This window comes from Dendrobates tinctorius, unplaced genomic scaffold, assembly GCF_039654945.1.
Source record: "Dendrobates tinctorius isolate UK_male_01 unplaced genomic scaffold, ASM3965494v1 ptg000205l, whole genome shotgun sequence".
NCBI classification, from domain to species: domain Eukaryota; kingdom Metazoa; phylum Chordata; class Amphibia; order Anura; family Dendrobatidae; genus Dendrobates; species Dendrobates tinctorius.
In genome coordinates, this window is record NW_027361872.1 from 12,889,118 (window position 1) to 12,904,515 (window position 15,398).

General features: G+C 39.7%; 1 protein-coding gene across 6 annotated transcripts in view; it reads left to right on the plus strand.

The window, feature by feature from the left end:
• Positions 1-15,398, plus strand: part of EHBP1 (EH domain binding protein 1) — a 492,549-nt gene that overhangs the window by 136,624 nt on the left and 340,527 nt on the right. For all 6 annotated transcript variants that reach the window (XM_073554042.1, XM_073554045.1, XM_073554043.1 and 3 more), the window contains exons 6-7: positions 6,911-7,092; positions 9,643-9,782. In XM_073554042.1, the coding sequence (XP_073410143.1) occupies positions 6,911-7,092; positions 9,643-9,782 (322 nt within the window). The remainder of the gene's footprint in view (positions 1-6,910; positions 7,093-9,642; positions 9,783-15,398) is intronic.

A 15,398-nucleotide genomic window follows, 5' to 3' on the forward strand; every position in this document is an offset into this window, starting at 1 on the left:
ACGATCTCCTCTTCATGGTGCTTGACTGTGTATCCATGTCGCAGACATAACCAGTAGTGGAAAACTAAGGTAATATCGGAGGATCTCCAATCAACAGCCATTGTTGAAACCATGTGGTTGGTTCAAAGCTGTCATGCAAGGATTTGTGGCAAGGTAAAAGTTCTATAAAAGTCTACCAAACATCAAAGAAATCTTGAACTCATAGAATCATAGAATGGTAAGAGTTGGAAGGGACCTCCTGGGCCATCTGGTCCAGTCCCCTGCTCAAAGCAGGATTCACTAAATCATCCCAGACAGATGTCTGTCCAGCCTCTGTTTGAAGACTTCCATTGAAGGAGAAATCGCCACCTCTCATGGCAGCCTATCACTCTCAAAAAGTTTTTTCTAATACCTCATCTGTGTCTCCACCCATTCCTTCTAGTCTTTCCTTGTGCAAATGAAAATAAAGATGATCCTTCTACAATGTGACAGCCCTTGAGATATTTGTAGACCGCTATTGCGTCTCCTCTCAGTGTTCTTTTTGCAAGCTAAACATTCCCAAATCCTGCAACTGTTCCTCATAGGAACATGGACATAGGACATGGTTTGCAGACCGGTCACCATTCTGGTCGCTCTTCTCTGAACTTGCTCCAGTTTGTTGATGTCAGTCTTAAAATGTGGCGCCCAAAACTGGACACCGTATTCCAGATGACGTCTGCCCAAGAGAAGTAGAGGGCAATAATGACTTCACGTGGTCTAGACTGTATGCTTCTGTTAATACATCCCAGAATTGTATTTGCCTTTTTTGCTGCTGCATCACACTGTTGACTCATGTTCAGTCTGTGATCTATTAGTATACCCAAGTCTTTTTCACATGTGCTGTTGCCTAGCCCTATTCCTCACATTCTGTATATGTTTTTTTTATTGCCCAGATGTAGTACTTTGCATTTTTCTCTGTTAGTTGCTGCCCACTGCTCTAGTTTACTTATATCTTTTTGAACCCTCTCTCTTCTCTAGTATTAGATATCCCTCCTTACTTTGTGTTATCAGCAAATTTAATCAGTTTACCCTCAATTCCTTCATCTAAATCGTTGATAAAGATGTTGAACAATACAGGGCCCAGGACAGAGCCCTGTGGTACCCCACTTGAGACATTCTTCCAACTGGATGTGCAGCCATTTACGACCACTCTTTGGGTCCGATCACTAAGCCAGTTATGAATCCACCTAACAGTTGCCTTGTCCCTTCCATACTTAGTCAGTTTTTCAATAAAGATAATGTGAGATACTTTGTCAAATGCTTTGTTAAAATCAAGATATACTATATATACAGCATTTTCCTGATCCACCTAGTCAATGTTTCTGTCATAGAAGGATATGAAGTTAGTCTGACATGACTTATTAGTTACAAACCCATGCTGACTCTGGTTAATCACTTCATTCTTATCCAGGTACGTACATCCATGTTGTTTAATAATTTGTTCAAAGATCTTTCCTGGTATAGAAGTCAGACTCACCGGCCTATAGTTGCCTGGGTCCACCTTCTTCCCCTTTTTGAAGATGGGAACAACATTTGCTCTTTTCCAGTCTTCTGGGACTTCTCCTGATCTCCAAGAATTTTCAAAGATTATGGAGAGTGATTCAAAAATTTCTTCTGCTATCTCCTTCAGTACTCTGGGGTGTAATTCATCTGGACCTGGAGACTTGAATTCGTTTGTTAGCTAAGTATTCCCTCACTATCTTTCTGTTTATAGATATCCTAGTTTCTTCTATTCCTTTAATAGTACAGTGAAGATCAGTTGATGTTAAATTTATTTTCTGAGAGAAAACAGATGCAAAATAGGAATTTAAAAGTTTGGCCTTCTCAACATCCTTTCTTACCATTTCATTATTTTCATCATTTTCATCTTGTAAAAATCTTACAGCATCTTTGACTTTTCTTTTACTTTTGACATATCCCCAAAATCCTTTTTTTATTGCTTTTGTCGTCTTACACGCCTTAATTCATTGTCAGCTTTAGCTAATCTGATGGGTCCATTGTACGTCCTGCAGACAGCATTATATTCTTCTTTAGATATGCCTCCCTCTTTCCATTTGATAAACATTTCTTTCTTCCTTTTTAGCATGTGCTTAAGTTCTGTGATCATCATTCTGGTTTCCTTAAATGCTTCCTATTCTTCCCTCTTTTCAGAATTGTTAAGATTGTGCTTTGAGAATCTACGGTAATTTTACAAAATTTCCCATCCTTCCTGGAGATTTTTGTCCTTAAGTATGTCCAGCCATTGGATCCCTCCGATTCTCTTTGAGTCCCTTAAAATCTGCCTTTCTGAAATCCAACCTGGAAGTTTGAGTCTTCACAGGTCTTCCTCAACTAGTTATCCAAAATTCTAAAATAGCATGATCACTACCTCCTAGGGTCCCAGCCACTCTTACCTCCTCAACCATTTCCTCCCTGTTTATAAGGATTAGATCCAAGATAGCAGATCCCCTTGTTTTCTCCCATATCTTTTGGAAGATAAAGTTGTCAGCAAGAGAGGATAAGAATTTGCTTGACCTGAGAGAGAATCCCAACAAATGTCTGGATAGTTGAAATCTCCCATGACCACTACGTCATATTTTTTGGAGAACTTGGCCATCTGATGCATAAAGAGTTCATCCATATCTTCAGCTTGCACAGTCAGCCTGTAGTAAATGCCTACAATGGTGTCCTTTCCGTTGTTCTCTCCTTGTATTCTTACTCAAAGTTTCCACAAAACTCCCAGTCTCTGAAGCTTGGATCTCTGTGCAGATATAGGCTTTTCTAACATACAATGCGACACCTCCTCCTCGTTTATCAAGTCTGTTTCTCGCAAATAAGTGGTATCCTTCTAGCCATGTATTCCAAACATGTGTATCATCCCACCAAGTTTCAGTGATTCCAATGACATCTATGTTCCTTTAAAAGAGACACCACCCAGTCCATCTTCATCAAGAAGGAGGCATGGAGAGATTTGCTGACCAAGCCACATGTGAAGTATTGATTTGGATTCCACTTCTGCAATTATGTGTAAAAGTTTCCATACACCAGGATTGCACCGATATATTTTTGTCCAGATATCCAAAAATGGCCTAGACAGGACCAATGCTGCAAAACTGGACAGGCTATTGGATACTAAGGAATGAACTTTAGTCCATGAAGACTATATTTGTGGGCAAGACCATATGCTGTGGCACAGTTCAGCCTCGGGGGCATTCTACTTGAAATAGTTTGTTGTAGGGAAAATACTATCTACTACAGCCTATGTCCTCCAATTGGGGTAACATAGTCCCGATGCCAGAGATTGAGAAGCATTTCTATAAATCTCGCTTAAGGTAGAAACTTATGGCTATTAATCAATTGCTGTAAGTAGGGTTGGTATGGTGACTTCTGGTATATACCTCGACCATTTGTTAGGGATGTTGATGGGGCAAAATGGTCTATTGGTTTATTAAGGAGCTTATAATATTTTGACATTTGGGCTTTTGAGGGCTGAGATTGAGAACAGTATATCCTGAACTGTGGGTTCCACTCTGTCGGTGAGGTGGGGCAGAATAGTTGATTTGTATGTCTTAGCTTGTAAATGAGGGAAGAATGCAAAATACATTTGTGGTCTACTGTCATCTTCACTATGTTAATATTAATAAACAATTAATTTGGAAGTTGGGAAAATGGCAGGTGACGTGCTGCTGTGAGGGGTGGATGTTACTTTTCATGGTAACAATAAGTTTTGGAAAGAAGAGAACAGTTTAAGTTTTATTATGCAGCAAATCCTCTTATAAAGATCAGAATTCTTTTTTCATTTAGGAATGATAAACATATTTGAGGTTGTGGACAGGTGTCTTTTTATACTGGTAAGTTCAAACAGGTGCCATTACTACAGGTAATAAGTGGAGGACAGAGGAGCCTCTTAAAGAAGTTACAGGTCTGTGCGAGCCAGAAATCTTGTATGTTTATAGGTGACCAAATACTTATTTTCCACCATAATTTGCAAAATAAATCTTGCCAAATCATACAAGGTGATTTTCTGGATTTGTTTTCTCATTTTGACTCTCATAGTTGTGGTCTACCTATGATGTCAATTACAGGCCTCTCTCATCTTTTTAAGTGGGAGAACTTGCACAATTGGTGGCTGACTAAATACTTTTTTCCCCACTGTACCCTACGGGTATGGTGCAGCTTTGTATATACTATGTATTACAGAAAAAGAAGAAACGCCATTAGATATAGCTATAGTAAGTATGGTAAATTTTACTCTTCTGTTTTATATAAAACTATAAGGCTATGTGCACATGCTGCGGTTCTGCTGCGGTTTTGGCCCTGCGGATCCGCAGACATGGTACAGTACCATGTAACCCTATGGGTTTTCAAAACCGCAGTGCTCACGCTGCGTTTTTTTCCGCACGGTTTTGCTGCGGTTTATAAACCGCAGCATGTCAATTGTTTCTGCGGATTTCGCTGCGGTTTCACACCTTTAATATAGTAGTGGTGTGAAACCGCAGGGCAAAACCGCAAGAAAATCGCAGGTCACTTTACCTGCGGTTCCGCGGGGAAAAACCCACAGGTGATTCCGCAGTGTGTGCACATAGCCTAAGTCCCGGCATGCATTGGTGATTGAGTCATTTCATTCTTCAGCCTGCCCTGATTAATATGAGTGTTATTTAAAATGTGTTGCATGCTCCAATTAAAAAAGTCATCCTAGACCTGAGGTATTGCGGGTCATGACTTGTCTTCTACTAAGGGTAATTGCGTTGTCATCTAAGCATGTTGAGTAACACATCCTCCATTTCCAGTGAGTATGTGAACTGGCTGCCTAGTTTAACCTATTGTTCAAGTTAATTGACTTCTTCATATGACTCAATTTCTGGTCTAGTGAATACTATTCCCTGGTTGTAAAGGAAGAGTAAAATTTTCCTCGTCACAGGTCAAACTGGACTTCTTGACTCTTAGTTACATGTTAATGTAAGACTTCACCATTCAGGATGACCAGGGCTGTGGAGCTGTCAATCACTCCGGTAGTAGAGATGAAGGAACTAAGATTGTACCAGTTATGCCCATGTCTTTTTATATCGGGCCGTGATTAGTATTGTCTGGGTCGACAGAAGTACCATAATATGCTTTCCTGTTATCAAAATGGCTTGTAACTTGCCCAGACTCGCTTTACATGTATAACTCCCATATTGTTTTCTGGGTGATTTACACTGACTTTTTTTTTTTTTTTTTTTTTTTAAATCCTTGGCTGCCATGCAGGGCGTGCCTACTAATATGCCCTGGCACTGACATTTATAATGATCGAGGTGTGGTACATACAGTATATATTTCTTCATAGCTTGCATTTAGGGAAGTGGAAAATCTAATTTAGCTTAAAGCTGTGAAATTGTGTCAAAAATCGAACAAACATGGTAATGTCTTGTTTCTTTTTTTTTTTTTTTTACTTTTTGATACTTTACAAAGTTATAACTTGACCTATTATGTGCAGTGCTCCTCACCCTGACCCCAGGTGAATCGCTGCGCGACCTTACATAGCCGGAGCATCCAACAGACTGCCACTCCATGTAGATCTTCAAAGGCGACGTCTGACGCTACAAGCTCCCCGGGTGCTCCACAATGGCAGACTGTTCTCATTTCTGTACAAATTGAACTCTTCACCTTATATTAATATTGGAACTAAGGCCAGACTCGTAAAACTGGTTTAAGATCCCATTAAGTGTTTACATTAGCGTACCTCTTCCTTAACGCTAATGCGAGTGGTCATATTACATAACCAAGAGAAACAATGGAGAGATTTTATTATAATGTGGGGACTTTTGTTCTATTTGCATAAAATGTAAGCAGATTTCACCTTGAAACTTTGCAGCAAATTTGATGTTCTATATATTGCCAAGCATGAAAATTCAAACTTGTATCATTTTACCTATCACTGCAATTGCATATGATAAAACATCTTAAACTGGGATTTCCATCTTCCAGATTTAGGATCTTCGGACAGGATGTGTCATAAATTCCTCATGTGTCTGGATCCCACAAATAGAACCCCCCACATATTGGGAGAATGTGAGACTCATGACCTAAAAAGACTTCAAGTGAATCACCTCTATTAAATCCTTAGGGATTGACGTAAAGAGCCAAGTGAGAATTGTTCGGCATATCCTGTCATTCTCATGTACTTGAATTGAGAGGGCAGCACACAAACATGGCCACCTATCCATTAAAGTGCATGGATAACACATGGAGTGGGCCACACACCTATCATCAGACATATGGGTTTGCCCCAAAGTAAGACAAACCCACTTAATATCAGTGGGATCGGCTAACAATCTAAAATGTATCGGAGACTCCCGACTCTCCCTTGTCAGAGAATGTTGTCGGAGAGAAGAATCCAGCCTGTTGGATTTCCGATAGCCGATGCTTTTTTTTTCTGTGAACAATAAGTTGCTGCCAGAGAAGTCTGGCAACATCTCTCTGAGAACATAGGAGCTCAAACAAACCAAGTGTTATTGTGTATGGGAAGTTGGGGGAGAGCTGTCGGTTTTCGATAATCTTGTATTGTAATTAGACCCAAGAAGTAAGGCTTTAATAATTCTTTATTTGTGTCCAAGCATGAAGACGAATTGTAGCTACCTGGGGCATTCACCGACAGGTCCGACCTGGCTGCAGTCTCCTGATCCGAATTCAACAGCTTTATGTATACTTATGAGGCTGTTGAACTTGGGGAAGGAGACCTGCTCTTGGTCTGGACCCAACCGTGGATGTCAGATATGTGAAACCAGCTGCAGAATAAGACCTAGTTTAGGGTTGTGACAACTTTTTTTGCCAGTCCTAAAAGCCAACACCTATCATTAGTTGTTGAATAAGTATTACATGGTACAGGAGTGGTAGTGTAAATTTTCATACTTTTTACATATTTTTTTTATAGGAATCTCCATCCGGTCGTCGGAAAGCACTTGCCACCAGCAACATCAACATGAAGCAATACGCAAGTCCCATGCCTACCCAAACTGACGTCAAGCTAAAATTCAAACCCCTATCCAAGAAGGTTGTATCCGCCACTCTGCAGTTCTCCTTATCTTGCATTTTCCTCAGAGAAGGCAAAGCTACGTAAGTCTTATTCTGATGCCAGGCTGGTTTTTTCAATGTTATTGTACTTTGTATAAGATGGAGTTTGCCAGGGAAGCAATGATCGGAGAACTGGCTGTGTTAATTGGAGGAATTTTGTGACTGTTTCGTGTTCCCATAGATGGTCTGGAGCACCAGCTGTTAGTACACTTAATGGAATGTTAATGTAGGGCAATGACATTTTCAAAGCAGGGGCTGTTTTGACTTTCGGAAGAGGGGGGTGGGGGCATTCAATTACTGTAAGAAGAAATTTGGACCTTTCTACTGAATTTAAATTTGTAGATTTCTGTTATACTTTTTATTTTTTTTTTTGTAATCCACTCATTTCTTTTTATCCCCTTTTTTTTCCCTCTTTTATCTTTCTTTTTTGTTGCCACATTACCAAAGTTCAGTTTTGTTGCCTGACAGCATTTAATTGTATTCTATCCTACAATCATCTCCACGGGTATTAAAATGTGCGGATTCCTTGGGAGGCAAAGAAAAGTCTATTTCAATGTCCAGTGTTAATCCGCAACACTATAGTACACATTGTGAGTGTGAATTGTACGGAATGCCAATTACAGAAATATATCATTAAATTGCGAGCAAGCCATCAAAATGCAGATAGGGTATTATTTGTTGCCTTTTCGAAATAGATCATTTCTCTTAATAAAAAAAAAAATAAAATGTATGAAAACCTTTTTTCTGTTTGAGCGTCAGTAACAGATATTTTTACAAATAGCCAGTACTGTATCCCTGCTGCTTAATAATAATCTATCTTGCATATTGCACAATACCGATGTGCCCCTGCTTTGTAACCATTCAGGCGTCTCTGAATGCAGACGTCTGATTAATATGAACGTATGAATTTGTTTTCTGTTAGTTGAGTTTTTCTTCTTTTTGGGATGAAAATTATGTATAAGCAAATAATGAAGCCGATGTAATTAGAATTGTAAATCTGTTCCGAATACCTACGGGACATATTAGAAAAGCATGACCTATGGTTTTCTAATATATTTTCCTCTTGTTTTCATCCTTATCATGGTTTTTTAGATCTCTGCTTGCTGTCATTCTTTTCTTCCAATGGATTAAATCTGTCCTGGTCACATAATGCACAGGTGCAAACTCCTTACTTCTACATTTGCAATTTTCGGATTTTCTTATGACAAATCCAATGTGTATTTTACCATAGCCGGCTGATTCTCAGATTTTAGCTGTGGGTGTACTATGGGTTTTGTTTGCACCACTTGACCTGGTAACCGTCAACACGATTATGTCAATATCCTAATTTATAGCTTTTTTGTGTATTTTTTACTGGCTTTGAAAATTAAAAACTTTTATTACTTTTCCTGGGGGAGACTAACACCAATTCTGGAGTTGTTTTTTTTATACTTTTAAATTGTTTTCATCGTCCACTGTACAGAGTGAATAATGTTAGACTCCGTGACATCAAACATGCTTTTTTAAAAAATAAATTATTACCTGTACAGGAAAAGGGGGAAAGATATAAACTTTTCGGTTATTTTTCTTTCTATTTTGTTAAAATTCCCATTTAAAAAAAAGAAAAGTCCACTGTTTTTAGTCCCTTTAGGGGACCTGAACCTGTGATCGCTTATAAAATGAACTGCAACACTTTAATTGGAAAGAGTTTCAGAGGAGTACCAACATGGCAGAGCTAGCTGCTATTAGTATAACATCGGGGAGTGAACGGTGTCAAGTGCTACACCTGTCCATTAGATATTGGGCAGTTTCAACCTTCGCCATTCTGCGGCACTTGAAGTCACGTGTTAGAAAAGTAAAACAGAAAAACAGTGTCAGAAAACCAGTGAAGAGTTTGACAGTAAACAGAGACTCTGAACTCCGTGAAGGATTGATACAGAAAGAATATTGAAAAATTGACAGTAAATATTATTTATGTGTTAGGGGGTTGTCAAAAAGGAGTTTATAATTTTTTCAGATACTGTGATACATCTGTCCGTCCTGTCTAGTATTGTTGGTTAGTTCAATACTAGGTACAATCCATTTAAAAGAGTCAGGAGAGACAGCGGGGAGATTAGAGGCGTGGTGTGTGTCTGGGCGGGAAGTACACTTGCCCAAAGCACAGGCAGTATGAATCAGAGCCTGGCTGCGCGATGGCATCCAGGTATACTTTTCTCTGAAACACTCCAAAGTGTCATAGAGAATACACGGTACTTAGGAGTTCCGACCTTGGACCAATGGCGGAGACATGACTAGTTCATTCCAGGTGATTGATGGGTCTCTCCCATGTGTGTGCACCAGGAGAGGCTACCTTCAATCACCTAGGGCAGTGGAAGAATCAGCCTCCTGGAGTCGTCATAGGAATATTCTCTTTCCCGGTTGGATCATTAAACTGTTTTCTATGAAACTTTGAACTATTTGAGAGAACAAACCTGGATGCAATCATGCTGTCATGCTGTGATTCTAGACTACTTTTCCGCTCTACCTTGAGCAGATTGTGTATTGATGAAGCGGTCATCCTTATTATTTATGAGATGTTATAAATGGCAAGGATTTGTGGTGGCTTTCTTTCAGGGATGAAGATATGCAAAGTTTGGCCAGTCTGATGAGCATGAAGCAAGCGGACATAGGAAACCTGGATGATTTTGAGGAAGACAATGAGGATGATGAGGAGAATAGAGTTAACCAGGAAGAGAAGACTGCTAAGATTACAGGTGGGTACACTAGTAAAGCACCTGAGGTGACACTAATAACATGCTAACACCTGACATTCCTGAACAGTCCAATTGGTGACGCTCTTAGCTAGTTATGTACTTCAGGTCTATTGATCACCTGGTGAGAAAAAAATCTCCAATGTCCTATGGAAATGTATGCAACATTCTTCACATATTTGTACAGCAGCCACATGATTCTGCAGTTGTACACAGTGGGCAGTCACAGCCATTCCATCTTGTTTCCCTACCTCTCACACTTTCTAGGGTTTTATAAGAAGTCATCGACTTGTGGCACAAAATTTGAATCCAAAATTAGTCTTTTAAAGAGGGACCTGTCACCTGGTGAAAAGTGTCCAGTTTTTCTTGCCTTTTTCTCCCACTTCTCCTGAGTATTTTATTTTATGTGGATCTTTTTTATTTAGTGATATTTTTATGGTCCTTTATGGGGGATTGCGAGGCATAAAATTAGAAGAAAAAAAAAGTTGTGATGGGCGATGTCACGATGAAGGCAAGGTTAAAAGGGTGTAGAAAAAATAAACTTCTTAAAAGACAGCATCATGTTTCAAAATTGATCTGATTTCTTCCTCCGGCTATCATGCACAGAAGTATATAAAACAACTTGAAAAGGAAGATGTGATCCAAAGAAATTACATGTCCCGCCTGTGTATAAAAACCCGGACACACAATATAACATATGAATAGTTTACAATCATAATACAAGTAAAGAATAGATGAGTTCATCGCTAGATGAAAAAGTAATTCTGAAGGAAAAAATAATTTCCCCTCAACCTTTTCAAAAGTAATGTTTTTTGTTTTTTAAATTTTGGGGGAATTTTTATTTTTTTCATAACTACTTTTTCACCTAGAGATTGGATATATAATCTTCTATTCTCTATTTGTATTGCGATTGTAAACTATTCATATGTTGTTCTATTGTGTCTCCTGGATTTTATACTCACCAATAGGTGGAACGTATAAGTTCCTTGCATCACCGCTTTCTTTCTAAGTTGTTTTATGTACCGTACTTCTTTGTATGAGGAAGAAATTAGATCGACTTTGAAATGCGTTCATTGTTTTTCTACAACTTCTCATCCTTGTCTTCATCGTGACAACGTCCACCAACGTTTTTATTCCTTATTTTTTTTGCCTCGCTATTGTTTTAATGAGCCGTTCTGTCGGCTTCAACGGGTGGGGCAGCAATCTACAGTGGGGAAAAAAAGTATTTAGTCAGCTACCAATTGTGCAAGTTCTCCTACTTATAAAGATGAGCGAGGCCTGTAATTGACATCATAGGTAGACCACAACTTTGAGAATCAAAATGAGAAGACAAATCCAGAAAAATCACCTTGTCTGATTTGGTAACATTTATTTTGGAAAATATGGTGGAAAATAAGTATTTGGTCATTAACAAAAGTTCACCTCAATATTTTGTTATATATCCTTTGTTGGCAATGACAGAGGTCAGTCGTTTTCTGTAAGTCTTCACGAGGTTGGAACACACTGTTGGTAGTGTGTTGGCCCATTCCTCACATGACCCTCTTCCCATTGTAAAAAAATAAAGTTGGATCCAAAATGGCCGACTTCAAAATGGCCGCCATGGTCACCACCCGTCTTGAAAAGTTGTCCCCTCCCTTGTGCCACAAACAGGAAGTTGATATCACCAACCATTCCCATTTTATTTACGTGTATCCATATAAATGGCTCACCCTGTAGAATAATTACTAATGGTTCATGTAAAAGTCAGTTGACGAGAATTGACGGTCGGCACTAAATTACCGTTGATCGCTAAGTATTCATCCAGCGTCGGTCATTTAATAGACTGCTTACACAGGCAGACCGTGCTAAATGATGCTCACCGAATTATCCCTAGTATATCGTACAGTGCACATTGGCAGCTCTTGTTCTCGACAGTGCAAGTCCTGTTTATACAGAACGATGCACGGCCGAGAATGGTGATGTTTTGAGAAAGCCATAAGATCATTTCACCCCTTGAACAATCATTTTGCTCGTTCATCAGATGATCAGTAGGGATGAGCGGATCCGTGGAAGTTCGTGTTCGACCGAACTTTGGTCCACAGTTCAATTCGGTACCAGAAGTGTTTCTAAACCCGAACCCCATAGAAATCAATGGGAACCCAAACTTTGGAGCTGGAAAATCTCTCTTGAGTTTTATCGTACACGTGCTTTTATCAGCTCTAGCAGTTTTTTTCTTTTTTTGCATATCCAATTAATTTTTGCCACTTTTTTTATGACATATGGGGCCTAATTTTTCTTTCGTTTTTATATTCCCTTTTTTGCTGCTATCAGGGGGAAAATGTAAAAGGAAATAAGTCTCTTTCATTTTATTTTTGTTTTATGACCACAAGGAACTACTAAAAATATTTTAAATTGAACTCTTCTTTATGATTTTTTTTTTTTTTTTAAATATGGTACATATGGTTTATTTTGACAAGGACAGGGCTGCAAACCTCGATTCAGACCCAGTGGCTTTTTTATTTATATTTTTCTTGCTTTTTTCAGTGTGTTTTTTTTTCATTTATTTCACACATTATGCCCCACATTGTCATACAGGATCTTTTGTGTGAGATAAGGGGGGAGCATTTCAGTATTTAAATACATTTATATTATTAATATTTCTGATTTCACCTGTAACTGTGACTGTTATATTAACTCAAGTTACAGAGCAGATTCAACCTCCTGGATGATCACTGGTTAATCGGGGTCTGTAAGAGCCCAGCAGCTCCAGCTCCCTCCTAGCGATCACACGATCACTGGGTCCATAGGAGGTAGCATTGTCAGTGCTTCCTATACTATATACACTTCCTATACTGTATACGCTTATTCAGCACTGTGTATACAGCCATAAGGAAGGCAGAGATTATAATAAACCCTCTCTGCCTTTTCTATGGGGAGTCCAGCTGTGTCAGCCAGCTCCCCACTCCTGCCACCCACACAATTTTGTGCAGCTGCTTATTCTTTTTTAAACACAAATTTTATTTCAAATTTTCATAGACATTGCTTCATTTCACATAAGTCATATTTCCAATAAACAGACAATAGCTTAGCCTATCATCCTCCCTTCCAACCCTCCCTTGAACAAACCCTCTTCCTCTTACATTTTCAGTACTCTCCCCTAGCAACTTCGCACACACTTTATGTCTAGACCACTTGTAAAACACAGATTGCAAGCATCACCCCTGTACAATATCACCACACATTTTTTTCTTTTTAACTCCTGTCCCAACCAGGACCTTACACCTCACCTTCATTAGCCACCTTCAGTTTCCCCAAATTGTTTTGGATGTCCTCCAATAGGTACCATTCTGTATATTTAAAGGGCCTTACTATTCTCCTTATTTCTTCTTCATCACACTGTATTACTATGAAATGCCTCCATTTTTTAAAAAATTTACCTGTCAAGCCCTCCTTGTTCCTTTCCGCCTCCAACTGTTCGATTCTGAGTAAAGATTTAATCTGTCCCATCACCTCCTCCTCCGACGGCACACTTCCCTCAAGCCATTTGGACAGTAGAGCCCTTTTGCCTATCATAGCCACCCCATGAAACAATTTTGGTAATTTGGGCCTCTGATCCTCCCCTCCTATTACTACCTGTCCTTTGTTCCTATAATGAAAGATCCACAGCAATGGATCCATTTCAACTTCCACTCTCCCCACTCTTTGCATAAATGCTTGCAGTCTCTTCCAGAATTTCTGGCTCTCTGGGCATTGCCAGATCCCATGGAATAGGTCTGTTTTTGGCAATTTACATTTGGGGCAATGGGTCACTCTGTTTATCTGTTGTGTATTTGGGATGTTAAAACCATAGATTGCTCTATGCATCAACCTATATTGTGTATCCCTCCAACCTTCATTAATCACCTCCTTCCTCATCTTCATCCACCCCTGTAATATCTTATCCCCTGCTTCAGTGTCACCTAATTGTCTTGCCCATGCTCTCCAGACTTGTTCTGGGCATATTGGAATCAAAACCTCCCTCAAAGCTTTATATAATGCAGAGATAGAATTCTCATGTCGGTCTTTCATAATAATTCTGTCCATGTCATTCGTCACCTGTTCCATTCTAACATCCCTCAATTGTGACATTAGCCCCTTTTCTATCTGTTTGTATTGGAGGACTTGAAATGTGGATAGCCCATATTTTGTCACGATTTCCTGGTATGTCAGCCATCTATTCTCCGTCTCATGTATTAGATCCGTCACCCTTTTTATCCCCTTGTTCCTCCATTCTGAAAATAGTTTATCCCTTCCCGCTGGGAAATCTGGGAACCTCCATATATCAAGATGTTTGGATATTCTCCAGGACAACTTGAATTTTTTCCTCACTGCTTTCCAGGCCATCACCGTATCTCTACATACCAGTGAGTGTTTAATGTTCCTTGGTATGTTGGCCAATGACGTTTTCAATAGTGCCCCTAAATCCCAGGGTTTACAGAACTCACTCTCTAAACGTATGTCAGAATGCCCATTTGTCTTCCTCAACCAGTCTATGGCGTGTCTCATCAGGCATGCCAAATTATACCCTCTAATATTTGGCAGTTTAATGCCTCCTTGTTCCAAAGATTGCATCAATTTTTCCGTTTTGATCCTCGGTCTTTTCCCCCTCCATAGGAATGTCGAGAATGCTTTATTCAATCTATTTATGTCTGTGTGCTTCAACAACATGGGGATGGTCTGCATTGGGTAGAGTAACTTTGGAAAGCACATCATTTTCAAGAGATGATTTCTACCTAGCAAAGATAACGGTAGCCCTTCCCACATCTTTAGTTCCCGTTCTATTTTCTGTATCAAAGGTTTGTAGTTCAATTCATATATCGACGCTGACGTACGTCCCATCTGTATTCCTAGATATTTAAGGTGTGACTTTGCTATTGGTATCCCACAGATGTCCACCCTTGTTCCATCTGCTACCATTAGTGGCATCTTTTGCCCACAGAGAAATAGTATTTCACACTTTGCTCTGTTCAGTTTAAAACCCGACAAGCTCCCAAACTCCTCTATCTGTTTTATCACTTTTGGTAGGTCACTCTGAGGGTTGTTCATGAATAATATGATATCGTCCGCAAATAGGGCTGAGTGCAGTCGTTCCTTCCCGACACTAATACCTTCGAAACAATCTCCTTCATTTAACAGTCGAGACAATGGCTCAATGGCAAGATTAAACAGGAGGGGTGACAACGGACATCCCTGTCTAGTCCCCTTGCTCAAAGGGAAAGACCGCGACAGGAACCCGGGCGTCGCCACCCTCGCCTGAGGATTCGCATACAATACTCCTATGAATGTACGAAAAGCTCCCCTTATCCCCATCTTATCTAGCACCGTCTCCAGCCATGTCCACCTCACGCTGTTGAACGCTTTTTCAGCATCAAGCGTGACCATGGCTGGACACTCCTCCTTTCGAAGATCCCTTTGTCTAATGGCATCCATTACCAACATGGCCCTCTGCACATTTGTCACCGCTGCCCTCCCTTTAACAAACCCCGATTGTGCCGGTGAAATTAAATTTGGTATTATCTCCGCCAACCTATTGGCCATCAATTTGGCCAAAATTTTGAGATCCTGGTTTATTAATGAAATTGGCCTATAATTTGCTGGATT